At 41.4% G+C, this 23,850-nt stretch overlaps 1 protein-coding gene across 9 annotated transcripts in view; it reads left to right on the top strand.

Moving 5' to 3' along the window:
* The window catches only part of NEK1 (NIMA related kinase 1), a 141,222-nt gene that overhangs the window by 55,636 nt on the left and 61,736 nt on the right, over positions 1–23,850 (top strand). For 7 of the 9 annotated variants that reach the window (XM_025185930.2, XM_006111681.4, XM_075931131.1 and 4 more), the window contains 3 exons: positions 5,361–5,539; positions 5,619–5,750; positions 18,690–18,792. In XM_025185930.2, the coding sequence (XP_025041715.2) occupies positions 5,361–5,539; positions 5,619–5,750; positions 18,690–18,792 (414 nt within the window). The remainder of the gene's footprint in view (positions 1–5,360; positions 5,540–5,618; positions 5,751–18,689; positions 18,793–23,850) is intronic. The other 2 variants (XM_006111683.4, XM_006111684.4) reach the window with 1 other exon arrangement.

The raw sequence follows: 23,850 nt of genomic DNA, 5'->3' as shown, positions 1-23,850 counted from the left end.
GCTTGCAGCAAAGCCTTCCTGGCCCGGCTTCACTGCCTCAGGATTTGGTTGGCATAAATCACAAAAACCTCCTTGAGTTATAGGACACTAAGTAATTGAGTCTTTTTCTTGTTTGCTGTAGAACCATATTTTGACAACTTTGTACATTCCTTTTTTGGAGGTTCTCTGTGTGTGCTTCATTTGTAGCTCTTTTGTCACTTGGATGATATCAGTCAGTAAGTGCCAGGAAAATCTTGTAATATCTGGCCCGTAGCTCACTGTCAGCTAAGTGCTATTTAGGGATGTAAAATCATTTTTGAATAGTTAACTGGTTAAGTTGAACCAGTTAACTGATTAAACTGGCTGGGTTGGAGCAGCCCTCTGCTTGTAAGAGAGGCTACTCCGTCCCTACCGGTTAACCATAACCCATAACTTTCGCTCATTAAGGGTCAGGCTTACCAGTTAACCATTAACATCCCTAGTGCTGTCATGACCAAAAATGTGAATTGAAATAATCCTTTCACATGTGCTAATTGTGAAGTACTTATTATCACTGTCTTGTTTCCATTTGTTGTAAGTAGGGTGGGACAATGCCTTACCCCCAGCTAATGATGCAAATGTATGGATATTTTGAAATTCTCATAGCATCTGATGACCTTGTTTTTCTTCATTACTGGCACTGTAGTCACAAACTCATTATTCTTGGATAAAATTCTCGAGTAGACATCCACTACCTTCTGCAAAAGTTCAGCTAATTTTTTTCATTTGTGCTGGAGTCTGGATGATAGAATTTACAGGAATATTACGCTGTGTTAATCTCAGTCATACTCTGCTACATATGTTACAGGAGCTTTTCTGTCATAACAGCCAATTGAGCAGGGTTTCTACAGTGTATGGTTTTCATTAGCACTGAAATTTTCTGAAACTTCAGCTACTTAAATAGTCTGTGATAATGCTGTGAAGCTGTAGAAACTGCACATCTGTTACCAAACTTGAATTAAGTCTTTCCCCATCTATTTGTAATTGAATTGGAATACAACTTTTTGGTTTTTGAATACTGTAAATATATGTTCTACTCATGGTATGTGGGCACCCCAGCACTGCAATTCAGAATATTTTCACTACAGGTTGAATCTTTCTAGTCTGGTACCTTCGGGACCTGAGCAGTGCCAAACCAGATAAATTGCTGGACTACAGGAGGTCATTATTGTCAAACAGCATTACCAATGTTTCCACTGTGTGCTGGGGTTTTAGAATAATTTAAATTAAAGCTAAATAACAGCACAGACCATGCGGGATCGTTTATGTTGCCGGACCAGAGAGTGCTGGACTGTAGAGGTTCAATCTGTAACAATATAGAGCAGATGTTGCACATGTGCTGTTTGTGCCTTTTTGCTTTCTCTCCCTCCCAGCAACCTAAAATATGTGGTGAATCAATTCTTTCCAACCACCTTAAGTAGAAAGTTGAAAATATACGTCCAAAAATAAGTTCTAAATTAGCAGTTACCACTTAAGCAAGAAATCTTGAAGTCCTTATGGATTGTTGTCTGAAAACATCTGCATAATGAGCAGCATCAGGGAACAAAGCTACTGATGTTAGGAATCATTAAGAAAGGGAAAAGAGAAAAATAATGCCATTATATAAATCAATGATATATCCATACCTGCAATACTGCATGCAGTTGTGGATACCTCATGTAAAAAAATACTTCAGAATTGGAAAAGGTGCTGAGAAGAGTTTAAAAAAAAAAGGTGTTAGAAGTATGGACCAGCTTCCCTATGATGAGAATTTAGAAGGATACAGACTGTTCAATTTTGTAAAGATAAAACTAAGAAGGACATGACAGATGCCTCTAAAATCCTGAATGATAGGAAAGTGAATAGAAAAGTGTTTTATATTCCTCAACATAATACAAGAACTAGAGGTCACACGATGAAATATTAATATGTGGCACATTTAAAACAAACAAAAGGAAATAGTATTTCATACAATACATAGCCTGTGGAACTCATTGCCAGGGAGTGTTGTGAAGGCCAAAACTATGATGAGGTTCAAAAAAGAATTAGATCATTTCATGGCTATTAGCCAGGATGATTAGGGATCCCTTGAAGTTGTCCTGTTTAATTTACTCTGAAAGATTTATCAGTAGCCGCTGTTGAAAGACCGGATACTAGGCTAAATAGACTATTGGTTTTGCCCACTTTGGCTGTTCTTATATTTTTATGTTATAATGTAGTCACTGATGCCACTGAGTTCCTGAGCTTGAGTGCCACCCCCACATAAGGAGTGGAAAGATAACTGGGCTAAGCCTGTGACAAAGGAGTTACTGTCACTGGCTGTGTTGGCACTGGTACGTCAGTCATGGTTTATTCTGGCACCATCTCACATATAAGCTTCACGTTTGTTGCTGTCAATTAGATCTTCAGTAGCACCTTCAGAGCAGTTAGAGGAGGCTCCAGATCCATCAGCCCAGATTCCCTTAATGAGGAGCTTCATAGCTCTGAAAGAATTGTGTGTCATTTTTGGATCTTAATTTCATCTCAGCGTTTCCATTAATAGAGACTTTGCCTATTTATGTGCCACCAAAATCTTTCTGAGAAAGATCTCAGGTACTGATACTAAAAGTTTATCTCTAGCAATGTGACAGTAAGACTGAGAACAGAAGGTCTTACTCAGATATTCAACTCTTAAATTGTTACCCCCGTCAGTGGAGGGGATTTTGTCTCGTGACTCGATTTCATCTTCATAGTCCTTCAGGAGCCCTTTTATGTAAGAGGAAAACAATGACAAAGACCCAAGAAAGTACAAATTAATCTCATTTTTCTTGGTTTCCTATGAATTGAGTGAAAGTCTTATCCATTTGGTCTACAAAAATAACCATTTGGGCCACCTGGAGCTCAATATCCATAGTACTTAGGACAAATATCCGCCTCCCCCACCCCAAGATGTGGCAAATTACTGTAAATCACTTACTCCAAAACATGAGAATTATGAAACATTTGGTTATGAAAATAGAAGAACAATAGAACTCCTGTGATAAGAAAACTCTGGTTCTTCAAGATGATTAATCTGGACTTGCATGTGTTTCTCCTTGTTCAGCGGATTAAGACTGTTGCTATGGCAATGATTATTTAAAAATCTTTCAAAAAGTATTGAAACATCACAAATGCTGAGAGTCCCATTGGTATAGGAGAAGGTATATAAACTGTTTTTTGATACTTTACAACTGGCATATAACAGAGTTGCTCTTCCTATAAATGAAGAAATTTTAAGATCTGTGAAAGACCTTTAAGTACTGCTGACTTGGTTGCAACTACTTCAAAACACACTGCTGGTAGATATCAAGTGCTGGCCATATGTTTTGAGTGCCTTTATGGTCATCCAACTGCATTTTCATTTGTTTAGGTTGTCAAAATAAAATTTAAACAAATAGGGTTCAGAAAGGCTGCTATGTTAAGCGAGTGGTAGCTCACAAAAGCTTATGCTCTAATATCCTAATAAATGTGTTAGTCTTTAAAGTGCCACCGAACTCCTTGTCTTTTTTGCTGAAACAAAGTGAACTCCCACAGAGAATCAGTAAGACTAAATACCTTTTGGAAATAAAAAAAAAAGTGACTGTCCCATTGAAGGGAACAAGTTTGCTGATTTTTGGGGAAAAAACCTGCCCTTAGAATTTAGACTGAAGCTATATTGACGTGTGAAGGCGTATTCATTGTTGAAACTTTTCAGGCTGGATGCAGCCGATAGACATGTCCATTTAATGGCTGCAGCTAAGAAAAGTAAGTCATAGTTGTCAGCATCAGTGTTGCTTGTCTAAGGAAAATCAGTTACCCCTCTGATGTACAAAATCTGTTCAGTGCTAAAATGAAAGTCCCAACATCCATTCAGATGAGTAGGTAGATATATACCAGATTTTTCGAAGAAATTTCTTCTTTCTTTTTCTCCAGATATAGGAAGAGTGCATATTGCTTATATTGTATCAGCAAATATCATTTTACCAATCCAGGAACATATTAGGATATCCAAGAAGAGTGTCAGTTCCATCATCCACTTTGGTAATCTTGCTATCAGGACAGATGCAGCAGTATCAGACTTAATATGATGGTTGAAGGTCTTGGGAGAGACAGTGGAGAGATACAGAGATAGGTGATGTGGTCAAAATGAAGGGCTAGGAAGATGATCTTTCAAGTGATATTCTGAATGGGTATGAAAGGGGCAGGATTCCATTTGTCAAAAACAGGATGTTTCTGTAGTTGAAATATGAGATGAGGTGGGATGACCATTTTAGTTGTGTAGATGGATCGGAAAGGCTACATTTTAGAGGTGTTCTGAAGAAACAATATGAAAGACAGACACAGCCTGGGTGACAATCTATAGAGGATTTTGAGTTAAAGATGAAGTACAGGTAATAGGCATGAGCAGAAGGCAAGAAGGTGGTGACAGCATCTGCAGAGTTCAAAACAGGAATTAGCTGGTAAGACTTGAATGTGGAGAGATGATAAACAAGTTTTGAGAGCCCTAAGCGTGGTCAACTATTAGAGGCGGCTTGACAGACTTGAGAATGAGGCTGGAGTTCTGGTTTTGACTGTTACCTAAATCAAGTTCATTAGAGACTTTGGCAAGAGCTGTTTCTGTGCAGTGCAAAGGACAGAAGTAATATTGGAGAGCATGTAAGATGAATTTGGAGGAATCTTCATGAATCTCAAAGGAATATTGAAAACTACTGCCAGTTTTAGTTATGATCTGCAAGTTTAAAGCTACTCAGGTGTATTCTTTATAGGAAGAACTCTGAAGATATCTTTAACTGGCATATTAATTGTAATGGAAGTGGACCATTTTTGTCCAGTAATTGCAGGAAATAATTCACATTATTCTGAGATACTAGCTACTTTATCCACAATAAAATTACTGGTGTTTGTGACACACGAAACTTTCAGCATATGTGTGGGATTGAACCACTACTGAAGACTGTAGTGAAAAACAGGATTTATTTTAAGAAAAAGGCACGTGTGAGATGAATTTTTACCAATCTCTTATTTGATGATATCACTATCTGTCTCTTTACCTTGATTCAGTTTCTTCACTGTGATAAATTTTAGTTTTCAGTGTGGTATTTTATCAATTTTGAAAAGGGATAATTTCTTTTTTTATAAGACAGTCAGTAATATTGGTGTGATATAAATATAGCACACAAATATCACTGCTCGTAGAGTACAAAACTAAAATATGAATGTAATATGAGCATAACAGTTTAAATTCTTCTACTCTGTTAAAACAGGTGCATATTAAACTTCCTGAATAAATGATCATCTATTGTTTTATTGGACGCTGCAAGGGTTTATCAGCGCAAGGATTTGAAAGTTCTTTTTTTAATTCCCAGGCACCGTTTTTTGGTGGTGGAGGAGGTGTTGTGCCTTCTCCTGTGCCTGCCAGAGGACAGTATGAACACTACCATGCTATCTTTGACCAGATGCAACAGCAAAAGGAAAATATTAAAGTAGGTGAGGAGAGAGAAACCAGATGGAGGGCAGAAATACAAAGTCGGGAACCTATTGAAAGGTATGACTACCTTCCATTAGAGGTGCATGTGCTCTGCTTTATGAAAGTAATGAAAGTTACTGTACATATTTATCTACAGAGGATTTCCACCTGGAGTACGTCCAGGATTTCCTAATGGGCCTGATGGTCATCACCATTTACCAGATGCTGATGCAATTAGAAAAAAAATCAAAAGATTGAAGGAGGTGTCTAAACAAGCCAATGCAAACAGGTTGGACTGTGATAATCCGCGACTCCATCCTTATGTGTTTAGAACTTTGTTCTGTGTTGTGTGTAGCTTAATCCTAGGCACTTTTTAATGCCATCTTCAGTCCCTGAAGCTGTTTTGTCTGTTAATGTGTTGTTTCTCACAGAACCTTTTTAGAAACATAGGATGCCTTAATTACCATTGAAGATGGACAATGTTTTATGCATCTTATTACACTTCAATCGATCCTACCATTTCTTCCAGTGCTTATTAATTAAATCATTTGTAAATCTAGCTACTATATGTACTTTGGATGTAAGTGGCTAATTGACTAGTAGATTGTCCGATAAGCAAAAGCTTATCGGATAGTCCACACTAGTCAACTAGTTGTTTCCTCCCCCCGCCCTTGCTGCCTGTATCACAAAGAAACAGCAAGGGGGAGGAGGAAAGAAGAGAGGCTGCTTGGGGGAGCCAGCTTAAAAACCGGTCCCCCCAGCTACAGCTCTATGGGAGTGGACAAGGGTGCAGCGGCAGTGTTCCAACTTTGAAATCTACAAGAGTTTCCCTGGGGCTCTTGTGTGTTTCAAAGCAGAAGCGCCCGCATGGAGCGCAGGGTCAGTAGGGAGTCTATCAGGGGAGGGGCTATCAGGCAGTCCAGGGCTTTATAAAGGAGTGAGTCAGCGACCAGGGACTGCTAACAGGGAGTTTGGAGAGGGAGTTCTCCAGGTGGAGAAGAACCTAATACAGGACCCTTGAGGGAAATGGCTGTCTGTAGTTTGTGTTTGGGGGTTTCTTGCTGTGTGCTGAGTTGGTGTTTGTCTGGGCTTTTGTGGGGGTTTTTTTCCCGCTCTTCCTCTTGCCCCCCCCCCCCCCCCCCCCCGAGTGTGTGCTGTGGCTGGCAGGTGGAAGCTGTGAGCTTCTAATGAGGGTTTGAAATCTAGAAGCCTCTGCTCATTGGTTGAACTGTAATCAGGGGGAGGGGCTATCAAGCAGGCCAGGGCTTTATAAAGGAGTGAGTCAGCGACCAGGGACTGCTAACAGGGAGTTTGGAGAGGGATTTGGGAAGGGGGTGAGATACAGTCTCCATTCTTTAAAATCTTACACTACACTCCTGCCCTTCAAGGAGGCATTTAATAACTGAGGAATCTCTCAGGAGGAACACAGGTATGGATATTGATAGGTCTGCTGTTGTGCCATGTTTGTCTTCCTCCTGGAAGAAAGAAGGGATTTCATCTGCACTAAGTGCAAGATAGTCACCATTTTGGAAGAAAAAATTAGAGGACTTGAGGCCCAAGTATCAATCCTATGTTCCATCGGAGAGGATAAAGACTTCCTTGATAGAAGGCAGTGTTTAATCCAGCAGGCACAGCAGGCTGAAGAGCCAGTCAGGGCAGTACAGGAAAAGGAAGAATGGCAGCATGTAATCTCTAGAAGAAGGAGGCCAACTCAGGTATCCCCCATTTATGTAGCGGTAAGTAACTGCTTTCAGGCTCCCTCCACAGGCACTGCACTGCAGTGGAGAATGCTCTGGCAGGGACCTCTCAGAGAAGAAATCAGAAGGGAACACATCTACTGGAAGGCATGGGATTGCATAGTCCTAGGGATCGGGGTTCCATGATCATTACCTACAAAGAAGACGACAAGTGGTGGTGGTTGGGGACTCCCTCCTATGTGGGACTGAGTCATCCATCTGCTGTCCAGACCTGCAATCTCGAAGTGTGCTGCTTACCGGAAGCTCTCATTCAGGACGTGACCAAGAGTCTTCCAAAAGAGATTAAACCTTCAGGTCACTACCCCTTCCTGCTTCTCCATTTAGGAACTAATGATAGAGCCAAGAATGATCTTGAGCGGGACACAGCAGATTATGTAGCGCTGGGAAAAAGGATCAAGGAATTAGAAGCGCAAGTGGTGTTTTCGTCTATCCTTCCAATTGAAGGACAAGGTCCAGGTAGGAATCATCGAATTGAGAAAGTAAATGTGTGGTTGCGCAGGTGATGTCGGAGAGAGGGTTTCTTCGACCATGGGACTCTGTTCCAGGCACAAGGATTGTTATGAAGAGATGGGATCCACCTAATCAAAAGGGGAAAGAGCATCTTTGCTGGCAGGCTTACAAACATAGCGAGGAAGGGCTTTAAACTAGCACGGTGACCAAAGCCCTGAGTTAAGTGAGGAAGTTGGATACCGGGAAGGAACACAAGGAGGAACAAACAACAAGGAAGACCTCTGACTCGAATGGAGAAGGTAGGGCGATCAACTGGCTATCTAAGATGTTTGTACATAAATGCAAAAAGCCTGGGAAACAGAAAGAATTAGAAGCCCTGGCCCAATCAAAGAACTATGATTTGATTTGGAATAACGGAGACTTGGTGGGATGACTCTCATGACTGGAGCACTGTCATGGAAGGGTATAAACTGTTCAGGAAGAACAGGTGAGGAGAAAAGGAGGAGGAGTTGCGTTGTATGTAAGAGAGCAGTATGATTGCTCGGAGCTCCAGTATTTAGAGGGAGAAAAGACTGTTGGGAGTCTGTGGGTTAAATTTAGAGGTGGTAACAACAGGCGTGATGTTGTAGCTGGTGTCTGCTATACACCACTGGATCAGGTGGATGAGAGAGATGAGGCTTTCTTCAGACAACTGAGAAGCTTCCAAATCCCAGGCCTTGGTTCTCATGGGGGACTTTAATCACCCTGACATGTGTTGGGAGACCAATACAGAAGTACCCAGACAATCTAGGAAGTTTTTGGAGAATGTTGGGGATAACTTCTTAGTACAAGTGCTGAAGGAACCGACCAGGGGCCATGTGCAGCTTGACCTGCTGCTCAAAAAAAGGGAGGAACTAGTAGGGGAAGTAGAGGTAGGTGACAACCTGGGAAGTAGTGATCATGAGAGAGTAGATTTCAGAATCCTGACCACAGGAAGGAGAGCAGCAAAATACACACTCTGGATTTCAGAAAAGCAGACTTTGACTCGACCAGAGAACTGATAGGGAGGATTCCTTGGGATGCTTACGTGAAGGGGAAAGGAGTCCAGGACAGCAGGCAGTATTTTAAAGAAGCTTTATTAAAGGCACAGGAAGAAACCATCCCGATGCGCAGCAAGAAGCAAATATGGTAGGTGACCAGATTAAGCTCACCAAGGATGTCCTTGGGAAGCCAAACACAAAAAGGAAACTTACAAGAAGTGGAAACTTGGACAGATGACTAGGGAAGAGTATAAATATAGTGCTCGAGAATGCAGGGGAGTTATCAGGAAGGTGAAAGCACAATTGGAATTGCAGCTAGCAAGGGATGTGAAGGATTACAAGAGAGGTTTCTACAGGAATGTTAGCAATAAGAGGGTGATCAGAGAGGGTATGGGACCCTTGCTGGATGAGGGTGGTAACCTAGTGACAGATGATGTGGGAAAAGCTAAAGTACTCAATGCTTTCTTTGCCTCTCTCTTCACGGACAAGGTCAGCTCCCAGATAAATGCACTAGGCAACGTAGTATGGGATAGAGGAGGACAACCCTTGGTGGGGAAAGAACAAGTTATGAACTATTTAGAAAAGCTAAACACACACAAATCCATCGTCCCTGATTTAATGCATCCGAGAATACTGAGGGAGGGAGTTGGCAAATGTCATGGTGGAGCCTTTGGCCGTTACCTTTGAAAGGTCGTGGAGATGAGGAGACATCCCGGATGACTGGAAAAAGGCAAATGTAGTGCCCATCTTTTTGAAAGGGAAGAAGGACAATCCATGGAACTACAGACCAGTCAGCCTTACTTCAGTGCCCGGAAAAATCATGGAGGGGATCCTAAAGGAATCCATTTTGAGGCACTTGGAAGAGAGGAAAGCGGTCATGAATAGTCAACATGGATCCACAAAGGGCAAGTCGTGCTTGACCAATCTGATTAGCTTCTATGATGAGGTAACTGGCTCTGTGGATATGGGAAAGTCAGTGGACGTGATATACCTTGACTTTAGCAAAGCTTTTGATACGGTCTTCCACAATATTCTTGCCAGCAAGTTAAGGGAGTATGGATTGGATACATGGACTGTAAGATGGATAGAAAGCTGGTTAGACTGTCGGGCCCAACAGATAGTGACCAACAGATCGATGTCAGGTTGGCGGTCAGTTTCTAACAGAGTGCCCCAAGGACCGATTTTGTTGAACATCTTTATTAATGACCTGGATGAGGGGATGGATTGTACCCTCTGCAACTTCACAGATGACACTAAGCTAGGGGGAGAGGTAGATATGCTGGAGGGCCAGGAATAGGGTCCAGAGTGACCTAGACAGATTAGAGGATTGGGCCAAAAGAAATCTGATGAGGTTCAACAAGGACAAGTGTAGAGTCCTCCCCTTGGGATGGAAGACTCCCAAGCATTGTTACATGCTGGGGACCAAATGGTTAAGTAGCAGTTCTGCAGAAAAGGACCTGGGGATTACAGTGGATGAGAAGCTGGATATGAATCTTCAGTGTGCCCTTGTAGCCAAGAAGGTAAATGGCATAATAGGGTGCATTAGGAGGAGCATTGCTAGCAGATCCAGAGAAGTGATTATTCCCCTTCATTAGGCTCTGGTGAGGCCACATCTGGAGTATTGTCCAGTTCTGGGCCCCCCACTATAGAAAGGATGTGGATGCATAGGAGAGGGTCCAGCGGAGGGTGACCAGAATTATTAGGGGGCTGGAACGCATGACCTCTGAGGAGAGACTGAGGAATTTGGGTTTCCTTAGTCTACAGAAGAGAAGAGTGAGAGGGGATTTGATAACAGCCTTCAACTTCCTGAAGGGAGGTTCCAAAGAGGATGGAGAGAGGCTGTTCACAGTAGTGACGGATGGCAGAACAAGGAGCAATGGTCTCAAGTTACAGTGGGAGAGGTCTAGGTTGGATATTAGGAAAAACTATTTCACTAGGAGGGTGGTGAAGTACTGGAATAGGCTACCTAGGGAGGTGGTGGAATCTCTATCCTTAGAGGTTTTTAAGTCTTGGCTTGACAAAGCCGTGGCTGGGTTGATTTAGTTGGGATTGATCCTGCCTTGGGTAGGGGGCTGGACTTGATGACCTCTAGAGGTCTCTTCCAGCTCTATGATTCTGATTTCAAAGGCACTAGTTCTTACCGACTAATCGAATAGTCAATGGAAATCCCATTGACTTTGATTAGTTAGTTAATCGAAATTTACTATCCCTAATATATATAGACTATTTACTTTATAAATAATTAGTCAGTTAACTAATTCGTAGGATCCCTTGAGAGTGCTGAGTTTTTGGGTTAAAGACCCAAAATACAAACTTAATCAAATAATATCCTGGACTAACACACGAGTTACAAGAATGAATCATCATAGAAAAGCTGCTTATTGGGAGAAAATGATGTGGATAGTATCTGAAGAACAATGTGGATCAACTGGTTAGTAACTTAAAAAATTCGCTTTGCAGTGCATCATTCTTCAAGACTCTCTCTATGCCTTTTAACATATATGATTTAACAAGAATATTCCCAAGCTGTTTCCTATATTGGGTGTTTAAAAAAAAAAAAAAAAAAGCTTAGCTAATCCTTATGGTTTGTTTGTTTAGTTAATTGTTTGAATCTCCCCCCCAAGTATACAATACAGAATGCTGCTGTAAGAGAAATCTAGAGTTGCCAGTTGCCATGGAGTGTGATTATTTTTTTAACTTTATATATGCCCCCTTACTTTGGAACATCATGGACACAGACTATAATGTGATGCCATAAGTCTGTTCCCTATTTTAGTTCATTATAACTCTGTTTTCCCAAGAGAACCCAATCCTATACTTGTTTTCTCCAACAGCAGTCTTATCAGTGATATCAATGGGGCTTACTCCAAAATGAAGTGCATTTTAAGGACAGTCAGTCTTGAGTTTTTTTTGGTTATTTGGAATCAGGCCTGCATCCTTTCTTTAAAAAAAAGTAAATTAACTGAATAATAGAGTAAGAACAACAACTACTCAAAATTATTTTAAAATTTTGTTTCAGGAACCCATTTAGGTGTAATAAACTTAAACTGTTTATCTGAAGCAACTCAGTCATCTGTTGATACTTCTAGCAGTAGTATATTTTAGACAACAAAGTATCAGTAGAAACAAAAGATTTCAATCATCCAGTAAAACCACCACAGGGATAGGTTTATAGAAGGACCAGCAAATACCAACAAGACACCATGGATTGCTCAATTTATTTATGCCACAAATTTTCCTTGTTACATTGTTGTTAACACTTAATGAAGTGACACTGTACAATTCATTGACATGGCTAAGTCCTTAGAACCAGGCTATACTCCACCGGGTATAGAAGATATTGATGGAAGGTTGCTAGACAGAGTGTAGAAGAAGAAGAAACAGTATGCAAGAAACACTGAGAGGAAATTTGTCAGTTTAAGCCATGGTGGATGCAGCAATGTACACAATGATCCAGTAGTATGTGCCTATCTGACAACAGGGGTTGCATATCTTTCAGAAACAACAGATATATTGGGAAATGCCCACACAACAGAATGGGTAAAAGACATGGGAGTGAAAACTGTAATAAACTATGAAGAAAAATTCAACTGCTGTGTGCTCAGTTTTCTCTCAGAGAATGCTGCAAATTTGGCAAAGATGAGAAGATACTTAGAAGAAGAAATGGAAGTATGTTCCTTACTGACATATGACTGCAGTGTCCATTTAGTGTATCCTTTAGCCAAAGGCTTATGTATGTCTTCACCAGAAATAAAATAAAATGTTGAAGTTTCAAAATAGTCCTGTTACAACCATTTTGCTTCACTGAAGAGAGCAGGGGAATTTCTTTGGAAAAGCAGAGGACACGTGTCCTTGCTTTTCATGGGGAGGCTTCAGTCCCAACTTTTTTTCAGATGCCTTCCTCCTCCCTTGAATAGAGGACCTGAATATGTTTGCTCCCATTTCTGTACTTCACCGTGTTCTGCAGAAGATCAAAAGAAAGCCCGGGTAATCCTCAGCCTCCTTGTGTCTGAAGCAAATTCGGTTGAGGGACTTTCACAATCTCTCCTGAATGCCATCATTCTCCTGAGTCTCAAGCCTCAGTATTGTACTTCATGACAGGGGCTTGATAATTGCACCCCCCAAACCTGAGAGCTTTCCATCTGGAGGCATTGATATTGGCTGGTTGAGACTAGTGAAGTTGGTTTGCTCATGGGACGTTAAGAAAATCTTATTAATAGCAAGAAAACTTCCAATGGAGGAAGTCTTCACCTTATCATTCTGGAGTACAAGAGTTCTTCAAGTGCAGAAGGCAGTCCAGAATCTCATGAGCTAAGCAGGAGCGGCCCAAGACAAGCTGCTGGCTACTGGTGCCGTAGGCGAAATGCGCGAGTGGCGCACGATCAGCACCTCCACCTCCAAAGTCCTCAACAGCAGTTTATCTTGGCACCCTAGGCAACTGCCTAGATCACCTGTATTGATGGGCTGCCACTGAGCTTAGCAGATGACCTTCCAGGTTCACTAGGTAGCTATCTTGACAGTTCATCTACCAATGACTCATCTATCAATGACCAGTTTTGATTTTTTTCCCCCTCCTCCTGTGGCTAGCACTTTCCTGAAAAACATCTTGAGGCTATTTTCACTGGTTAGAAATCAGGACCGAAATTGTTTTGTTTTGTTTTCCTTTTGAAGCTGGTAGATGTCCCCTTCCAGGCTGTGATTACATGCCCACCTTTCTGTGAAATTTGCCTTCCTCTTGGCAATCATATCTGCTAGTAGTTGATGAACTGCAAACCCTGATAGGAGAGCCATTCTTGTACTATCATACATAATGACACATCCCATATTTCTTCCCAAAATGTGTGTCTCCTTTCCCAGCTAATCAAGTTGACCACTTACGTGTATTCTTTCCCAAGTGTACTGTAGATGCATGTACAATAATTCCTCATTTAACACTTTAGATGCGTTTCTGAAAATGTTCGGGCTAAGCAAAAACATGATATGTGGGGTAAATTTTCCCATTAAAAATAATGGAGAAGATGGGGGTTGCATTTCAGGTGGTGGTGGCAGCAAAGGCAATTTTTTGTTGATGTTGGGTTGTCAACGTCAACATTAGATATCTAGCAACACAAGATATCGAACACCACAATTTGCCACGGTTTGTTAAAACACGAAGATAAACATGTGAGTGAGCCGAGGAGCATTGTGACCGCATGTGTTCATCCGCTAATGCATATTACCGCTATTTTCACCAACTTATACTGCTGCGCGAAGTAGTCCACCACTTGATTATTTTCATGTTATTTCGCAGACAGTCATATTGTTCGAAAAATGTTCCCCAAAAAAATCATGCTATTGTGAAAACATGTTAAGCGGGCACATGTTAAGCAAGTAATTACTGTATAGCCATTTTATTCTACCTGGACAGAACAAAACCCTACTTTCTTGCTTGCTTAGGGAAGGTTGAAGGACAAACCATTTTCACATGGAGTATATTTACTTGGCTTATCCAGCACATTAGATCATGTTTCCAACTAGGCTGAACGGTATCACATGGTTTTGGGAACTCATGTCACCTGACAAGCAGTATGCCCATTCCATCTCTTAAAAAAACCTTCTGTGAAGCTGACAGGCCAGGTCCCAATGCATGCCAGAGTCTGAGGACAATTAATTTGTATGTGATTATTAAAGAAGTTTTAAGTGTTAGTGTGTGTTCAAAGTAATTCACTCAAATGTTAATAAAAAATCAAAAGAGTTGATAATTGTATTTTTGTATGCCTGTAGCCTATAGCTTTTGCTATTACATTTCTACATTTAATTTAAAACCCGTAGATCAGGGGTGTCCAAACTTTTTTCAAAGAGGGCCAGATTTGATGAAGTGAACATGCGTAAGGGCCGACCATTTTGCCTGACATTCTTTGAACCATTAAAATTAAATGCAAATTAACTATTTTATGCAAAGTTTATTGCAAACGGCATACTTTTCATTTCGTCACATGGATGACAAATCTAAACAGGTGTTAAATCACTCTGCCTTTCATATCTGAAGGCCAGATGGAAAAAAAAATCCAGGAAGCTGAAATATATGTCAGGAACATTGTAAAGTACATTACATATTATTGGTAATAAAGGTTGTCTGTCAACTTTTAAGTTAAAAATATGAACAGGAACATAACACCAAGTATACATGTTGTGTCCAAATATATTTATAACTGATTTAGACCAACTGACATTAACTGAGATTTTACAATGTATTCATCTCAATACATATGGATTCGTTGGGGGCCATAAAAGATAGATATTGCCAAATTACCTGTGGGGCCATGCCTGCCCTAGATAAAAAGTGTGTGAATGAAGAGTATATTCAGGTGTTAGAACCAAAGTGAAATATGGGCACTGAACAATGGTGAAGATGAAGAACACCAGATTGATGTTTGCAGTTCATCTTGTTTCCATCATCTGCTTCATATCAAGTGGCAGGTGAAGACGAAAAATGAAACTGAACCCAGTAACTGCTTCCACTAGTACTGATTGGCTTTCAGCAGCTTTCTTGTATGGCTGTTTTATTAATTACTTCAACATAGCTGAATTTCAGTACATGTGTATCAGAGTAGCACTTCATGATCAGCAATGCTGAATGCTCTGCCAAATCACCTAATGCACTTATGTCAGAGATTGATTGAGGTGGTCCTGATTTGCAGTGAGGCTATATCCTTTTGGGATTTGCCATGATAGTGACATGAATTGTGTTGGTTACTGTTTCCTGTGTAGTACTTGGGCCTTCCTTCTGCACTCAATAACTGGGAATCTAGTCCATTACATATGCCACCATGTGACTTATATTTCTTCAATTCACCTTCCCATTTCTTTCCTTTCCTCTCCCTAGGCCATGTCTATACTAGGAGAACAAGTTGTGTTTTAAAATGGTAGCTAACAAGCTTTTACGCTGCACTTTTACCACTAATGTGATTATGACCAGCCAAAATATTTTAAAGGTTTAAACCCTAGTGTTCAAGAACTTGTCCATTAAATATGGCAAGTTAACTATTGTGTTTGCAAACATTATCTATTTTTTCACGTCTAAGAAGGGCAAAACTGTTTTAAGAAATCAAACCGAACCGAGTAGGGGTGAATGTGACCTCTTTTCGATCTTGTCTTTTTGAACTGTTTTCATTTTATAAAATTGTACCATCTTTGGAATTAATCTGTGATATTGTCCCTTAATATCTTCTAAAATATGGAATATTCTGTGCATTACTGAGAAGCATTACATTTTTAATATAGTAATAGTTCCCTTGTGTGTGATACTTTCAACTAAAGGTAGACTGGAAGGATATAGGATAAGATGGCTGGTTAAAGCAGGATACTTGCTTCTAAAAGAACAACAGTTAATTTGCATTTATTGTTTAAATGATTCATGTACGTATCTAAATGATTGAAAATCCTTATGTAGTTTAACAGAGTTTCACACTAGATCTTAAAATTGTTCTTTGCATAATGTATTCCATTTCTGTAGCACATATGTGGATATAAATTATTAAAGTTTCATATTACCAGTGCTATTTAAATGAGCTTGGCTACTTGTAAAATACAGACAGTCCCCGGGTTACCCGGATCTGACTTATGTTGGATCCGTACTTATAAACGGGGCTTTTCTCGCCCCGGAGGACGCGGGCGGTAGGACCGCCCAGACGCGCCGCGGTCCCACCGCCCCCGTCCTCTGGGGCGAGAAAAGCTGCTCCGCGTCTCCCTGGTCTCCTGGGGGGGGCCCAGCAGACCAGGGAGACACGGAGCAAAGCCGCGGAGGACTCGAGCGGAGGGCCTCCCCCCCCCAGCAGACCAGGCTTTTCTCGCGGACGCCTGGGGCAGAGCGGCTGAGGCGCTGCCGGTTGGTCCCGCAGCGCTGCTTCTCGGCGCTACTGGACCAACCCGGCAGCACCCCAGCTGCTCTGCTCTGCCCCGCCCCAGGCGTCCTGATTCAGCCGCTGCTGGTCAGTTTCAGCAGCGGCTGAATCAGGACGCCTGCGGCAGAGCAGCTGGGGTGCTGCTGGGTTGGTCCAGTAGCGCCGAGGAGCGGAGGTACTGGACCAACCCAGCAGCACCCCAGCTGCTCTGCCCCAGACGTCCCCAAGTCAGCCGCTGCTGAAACTGACCAGCGGCTGACTACAGGAAGTCCGAGGCAGAGTTGCTCTGCCCCAGGCTTCCTGGAATCAGCCGCTGATCAATTTCAGCAGCAGCTGACTTGGGGACGTCTGGGGTAGAGCAGCTGGGGTGCTGCTGGGTTGGTCCCTGCAGTGCCGAGGTGCGGTGCGGTGCTGCGGGGACCTACCCAGCAGCACCCCAGCTGCTCTGTCCCAGGCATCCAGATTCAGCTGCTCTTGAAACTGATCAGCGGCTGATTCCAGGAAGCCCGGGGCAGAGAAACTCTGCCTCAGGCTTCCTGTAGTCAGCCGCTGGTCAGTTTCAGCAGCGGCTGAATCTGGACGCCAGTTCCGACTTACGTACAAATTCAACTTAAGAACAAACCTACAGTCCCTATCTTGTACATAACAGGGGGACTGCCTGTACAAAAATAAAATATTGGTTTACAGTAGATCACCATGTAGAAGCTTTTTTTAGTTGGTTGCATATAGTTTTAAAGTCTCACTAAAAGGACATTTATTTTAATTAATTTTCAGCATGTTTACAGCATACAATAAGTAATGAACTTTATGTGCACTGAAGGTTGGAAAATGTTTTTGGAGCATAAGATGCATAGGTTTTTTTAGTAGAAAAATCTTTATTTTCCCCTCTGGTATTGTATATTATTGATCACTTATTTGGCTGCACAAACTGCTGTTCTACACTAGATACATACTTTGATTATGGAATTTGTGTTTAGTTCAATTGATAGTTTTCTATGCATGGTATTACTTTGTCTTGCACAGCATCAAACAACAAGACATTTGGATCTTCTACTATATTTCTGGAGATAGTTGGAACTGTGCTGTTTCCAAAGGCATGATTTCAAAGTTGTCTGTCTCCAGAGAAAACAAAGGTTTTAGAACCTGGTAATTTGCAGTTTGGTATTACATTTTTAGGTAGCTCAGTGGAATGAGGGAGAAATGAAAACCCAGCTGGAAAATATAGCTGATTGACTTGTGAAATCCCCAGGAACAATACCAAAATAACATTATATCATGCACCTTTTAAACATTTATAATGTGTGACATCACCAGATTAGTACTGTACACTTTATACTTTGTCTAATTCATACTTATAAAATTATCGTGTTGTTTTCTGTATCTTAGTTTCTGGCTGTTACTTTTGCCATCACAGCCATGTTGTCTTCCCTTCTGTCTCAAAAATGGAAAAACAGTTTTCTTTTTCGGAAAACATTTGTGTTGCAAAATTGTATTATGAGCTAATATGGTTCGGTGATATAGTATTGAGGCAGAATTTCTTTATTGCCAAAATGAGTAAATATGAAATGACGAGTAGTTATCAAACTTTTCCAACAGCTAGACCACATCTTAATACAGAGATTATCTCACACACCGTTCCCTGTTCCCGTCAGGCTTGCATTGGCTACCTCCCATTTGCTGTTACATAATACACGTTGGCAACTACAGCAGTTATGCTTATACATTAAAGTATTGTATTTTTGGCTGCCTTTTTATGAAGTTTGGCAGTTGGAGAGAAGGTACAGCCAGTGGACAGCTTAGTGATCCGCACACCACAATTTGACAATCTCTGGAATAACTATAGAAATAACTACATTATTAAAGTTGCAAGATCCCTACTGTGTGTTTGGAAAACTTTGTGGGTTGTAATGGCTTTTTCAAAAGTGGGGACAAACCAAGTGAATTTCCTGGCAATTTCCTTTTGTGAAAAGTCTGTGCTTGTGTTTTGTCTGGTAAAAGGTTCTGCTGAGTGGTGCCGTCACAGAACGTTGAGTTTGTTCTCCACTTACTATATGTTAACACGTTCATTTTGAATGTGGCATTCAGAAACTTTTAATTGGTGTATGTTCCAATTACTTAGGCAAAGAGGATGGGTAGCAGCAGAAAGAGCAAAACAAGTTGAAGAATTCTGGCAACGGAAGAGGGAAGCTATGCAAAACAAAGCTCGTGCCGAGGGACATATGGTACGGGATTTGGTCTTCATATTTATTTTCTGTATTGATTGCAAGATATGAATATATATCCTTTTGAAACGTGAAATGTAATGTTTCATTTTCCAACCATTGATATTCTGGTTTTATGGTTAACTTTTGCAGATACATCTTCTAGTAACAGTTGCATATTGTTGGAGTTGTTAAAATTTATTTTGAAGTTATAAATGTAAGGAGATAAGAACTGGAAAAGAATGTTTACATTGATAGGTACATTTAAAATTAACGATGAAAACTGTATGCATAGTTCAGCATTTTGCAGTTTAGGGTAAGTTTGTCCAGTGTAATGTCTCTGCTTCGCTCATTTGATATTTTAAAATAACCCATTTGTATATTAAGTTATTTTTAAATAAAATGCATTAGACGCATTTTTACTGAATATGCTTTAAACATATGTATAAATTCTTCAACATCAAAGTTAAAATCAACAAGTTTTAACTTTTAATGATGGTTAAAACTTTTAAACAGTGGCAAAACATGTGAATGAATTACCTTTTGGGTTCAAATGGTTGTTGGTTATAAATGTAATACACCTTTAGAAAGATTTTACAATACTTCAGCTGTATGATATAACTTGAGTTTACTTAGGACTAATACACTGTTCTGTTGATCTACGTTTAGTTTTGAATTGGCAGTGGGATTTGAGTTTTCTAAGACCAGTCCACACCACAAATGCAACCAAGTCAGGAATCCTGTTAGAATACTATTGTCCTTAGACCCAGGTAGAGCTGGTTGCAATTGGGTGGAAGGGATGACAATGTTGCTAATGAGTCCTTTTACTCAGGTCCTACTGAGTACTGTTTACTGGGCACTTTTGGATTTCAGGGTTAATTTTGCTGCCAGCAGGCAGATTCCTTGTGTATCTTTACTTTAATGTTGATGATTACTATACTTAACTTTGCTGATGTGTGAGGGTATGTCTACACTAGCCCCCTAGTTTGAACTAGGGAGACTAATGTAGGCATTTAAATATCCCATGCTTGATTTGCATCTTCCCAGCTGGTCGCCATTTTTTGAAATTTACAAGTCCGGACTAACTGCCCGCGTCTACACGCAACAGGGACCCGGTATTTCGAATTAAAGCCCTAAATCAAACTACCTGTTAAACCTCCTTGCAGGAGGAATAAATCCTGGGCTTGATTTGCAATTTCGAATGCCTACATTAGCCTTCCCTAGTTCGAACTAGGGGGCTAGTGTAGACACCCTAAGGTAGTGTGAAGCATGCTTAAGAAGTTTGTTAGTGTCTTTGTCTTAAGATGACATGACAGATGCTACCTTTCAAAATCATAACTCATATCAGCAAGTGACCTTTATGACACACATGATCTACATTTATTTAGGACAAGGCTAACTGTTCAGAGATGAGTTCAGTGTTCATTATTCATTCAGTAATTGGCCTTGGTTGCAGTTAATGTAATGAAGAAATCAGCAACATTGCCTACTTACTATATGAGATTTAATGATGTGAACATTGGCTTTTTAGGAGTTAAGTGAAGCTATTTGAAAGTCATAAACTAAGATATCAAACCAGATTTCAGATAAATGTAGTTAATGTAGATCATACGTAAGCTAAAAGTCTAGAGCTCAATAACTGAATCTGCAGCTCCCTCAACCATCCCTACTGTGAGTTGTGTTTCTGCCTAGATAAATTTGCTATTTAGCATTATGAAATTCAAATCCTTGCTGTATAGTGTTCTAATATTCATATTCTGGGAGGACTTCAACTATGAAACAGTGAGTGAAGCACTATGCACTGTGTCCAATTACATACCTAAATTCTTAAAGCTTTTATTTCCAGTTTCTTTCTCACTTAGAGACAACTTCTGATCTGAAACACCATGCCTCCAAAGCCACCAGATTAATTTTGAGCTAATTTAAATATAAACATGAAAAGCACACTTAAGAAAATTGAGGTAAAGCCAATAGGTACTATGTGTTATCCAGCTGTATAAAAGTTGGGAATTGAAATTCCCTTTCTACCCTCCATCGTCCCCCCCCCCCCCTTTTCTTTGTGATGATATTTGGAAAACTATCCGTTCCGCTCAGCTACTGTAGTTTTGAAAAGGTTAATGGTTAGAAACACTCCTTTTTTACTTCGAGGGCTTTTTTATTAGTCATAATTATTAGAATTGAATCTGGTCCTAGCAGATGGCCAGGTCCTAGGTAACTCAGGCTTCTTCCTTGCACTATGCAGTCCTCCTCTAGTGGTTGAATCACAAAGGTTTATAACAGTCTACTACAGCCTTTGAACTACTTTAATACAAAAGTTTCCAATCTGATCCCCACAATCACTAAAAATATGAAATACCGTGTTAAAAGTAGTAACCTCTGTAGGAATTTGAGGTGGGTGAACCTCTAAAGTTTCCTCAGCCATTCAGAGCATGTAACCTGCATCCAGTGTGGTGCTACATTCTTTTCTAGTGGCTAGACCATACAGTGATTTCTGTTAATTAAAAAACTCAATTTATTAACTCAGAGTCAACTTTTAGCTCAAGCTGGAGAGACTCACATCTTTAGATGCAGAGGTCCCAGATCCGATTCCTTCTTCTGATGATGCACCCATGGACATCTCATTATGTGAACTTGCATTTTATTTTAATATGTATTTTTTTACTTATAAGATAGTCTTAAGTGAATTGACTGACTGTGCAAATTAGAATTACTGTTCAGGTTTTTCAAATTTCAAGCACAACTAGAAAAATGTTGAAAAATGTGAAATTTTAAAGTTTTTATGCAGTTGTCTTGAAGAGCTTTATTATATTGTGAAGTCCTTGGTTTAATTTTTGGCTTCCTTACTTTTTGTATTAGTGTGAGTGTGTGTGTTGTGCAAAAATTACTATCATAAAACCTTTCTTCACACAAGAAGTCTTACGTTAGTGTTGTGTGAATAAAGGTTCACTAGTTTGGGGCCACAGTTAGGGTTGCCAGTTCTGAACCAGACAGTCCGATTTTTGAGCTTTCTGTCTGGGAAACAAATTGAGAAAATACTGGACATAGAAATGTCTAGTATTTTCTAATTAAATAAGTTTTATTATTATCATGATTATCAGTACATAGTTGTGTACTGCCTGGCTGGTAGAAGTGCTCACGGTGCGTGAGTGTGTCTACCAGCCACGCAGTATGCAACTACTCAGTAGAGCGGGGGGCTGGATGGAATCCCTGGGGCCGGACCCGCCCCTGCGCTCTGCTGGGACCATGAGCAGGACAGGCCAGCACTTGAGATCTGTGTGTGCCTGGGCCAGCCCTGCTTCCCACTGTCTGGCTCCCACTGGCCTGTTTTCCCCTCCCACCCCTCTCTACTCCCCCCCAGCCAGCCCTGCTCCCCCCTACCCCCTCCCGGCCAGTCTTGCTCCCTGCCGACAGGGTCCCCCGTGTGCCGCCTCCCCCCCAAATCTCTCCCAGCCCTGTTCCCCACCAGCCAGTTCCCCCGGATCCTTCCTGCTCCCCCCGCTCCCCTCTTGACCAGCCCCACTCCTCCCCGTGGCTGGTAACCCTTCCCCCCCCCCCCCATCTGAGATCATTTGTGTCCGGTATTTTTGTCAAAACCATCTAGCAACCCTAGCCACAATTCCTGTATTACTGATACTTAAATTAAGGAATTTTTAACTACTTCTTCAAGAGGCGTCTCTGGGGCTGCTTCACATTAGGTGTTGAGCATCCCAGCGCTTCTTGACAGATTTTTCTTAGCAGTGCATTGGGGGCCATGCATGCCATTGCACATGCCTTGGCCTTCCCTCCCTTCAGTCTCTTTCTACCATCCCTGGCTTCAGATGGAACTCTTCAGTGCTCTCATACAGACTTGTCACAATTTATTTCCTTCAGTAGTTTTTTAGAATTAGTTTTACCTTCACAGTTCTTGTTACTTGTTAATTCTGTTACTTGTTTGTTATATTTAAAACAGAAAAAGGAGATGTCTGCAGTTTCCAACTGCTTTCTCTGAATAATACTGCGACATGCTCACATGGCTTCAGATGCTATGCATTCCACAAGGGACACAATGCTGACATCCGATAAGCACGATAAATGGGTAAAGTGCCTGAGACAATCACATTGTCAGCAAGACTTGTCAGCACTGCGCTAAGCTGAAAACGCGAACGCACAAGGATAGAGTACTATGCCTTAAAATGCTCCTCTCAGACAAGGGCAAACAACATACCTGTGTGTGCCTGCATTAAGCCCTCAAAGGCAAGGGCAAGCTCTATGGCTCAGCAGCCCCTAAAGTGGCACGCTGATGGCAAGAAGCCAGACTGCTTGGGCACTAATTGCATGAGCATGTTTGACTGCCGAGGTACTTCGGGCGAGCACCGAAAGGGCTCAAAAATGCAAAAAAGGCTGCCGTCATGAAGGCAACAGGCCACCCCGTGCCTGCCTCACACACCGCGCTGCCTAATATGGCACCGACTGCCCTCCCACTATCCAGAGGAGCACTTCCGACTCCCACCATGGTACTGAAGAATCTCCTCACAGCTCAGCCTCATGGTGCCTTTTCCCCCTACCCCTCTCGTTGCCAGGGTCAGCCCCTGACACAAATGCTGCTTCAGCAGAGCAGTCAGTATCCGTGCTGCATACTCCCCTCATTAGCTACAGGGATCACGAGGACCTGGCAATCTCTTCCACTTTACATTCGCCTATTCTCACTCATAAGATATATCCTCAGTCTCCATTCTCTGACTACTCTGACTCTCCCTCCACCCTCTCAGGGGATGAAGAAGAGGGGTTGCCTGCCTTTTCACCTCAGCCATATGCGGAGGGCTCTATAATATCTGCTTATCTGCAACAACCAGATTTTCTCAGAGCTCAAATGGCTCCCTGGGTTCCTTACCTCTTTAGAGACGCCTCCTACGAGATCATACTACAATAGGTGGATCACCTGCTCCAACTAGAGGCCATAGAACCAGTGCCCAAGGAGTTCCACGGAACCAGTTTTTGCTCACATTATTTCCTTATAGAAAAGAAAACAGGCGGCTGGAGACCAATCCTCAAGCTTGGATTACTAAATAAATACATAAGGAAACAAATTCAAAATGGTCA

The sequence above is a fragment of the Pelodiscus sinensis genome, chromosome 5 (genome assembly GCF_049634645.1).
Source record: "Pelodiscus sinensis isolate JC-2024 chromosome 5, ASM4963464v1, whole genome shotgun sequence".
NCBI classification, from domain to species: domain Eukaryota; kingdom Metazoa; phylum Chordata; order Testudines; family Trionychidae; genus Pelodiscus; species Pelodiscus sinensis.
Note: the sequence above shows the minus strand (reverse complement) of the source record. Positions and strands in the feature narration are given on the sequence as shown.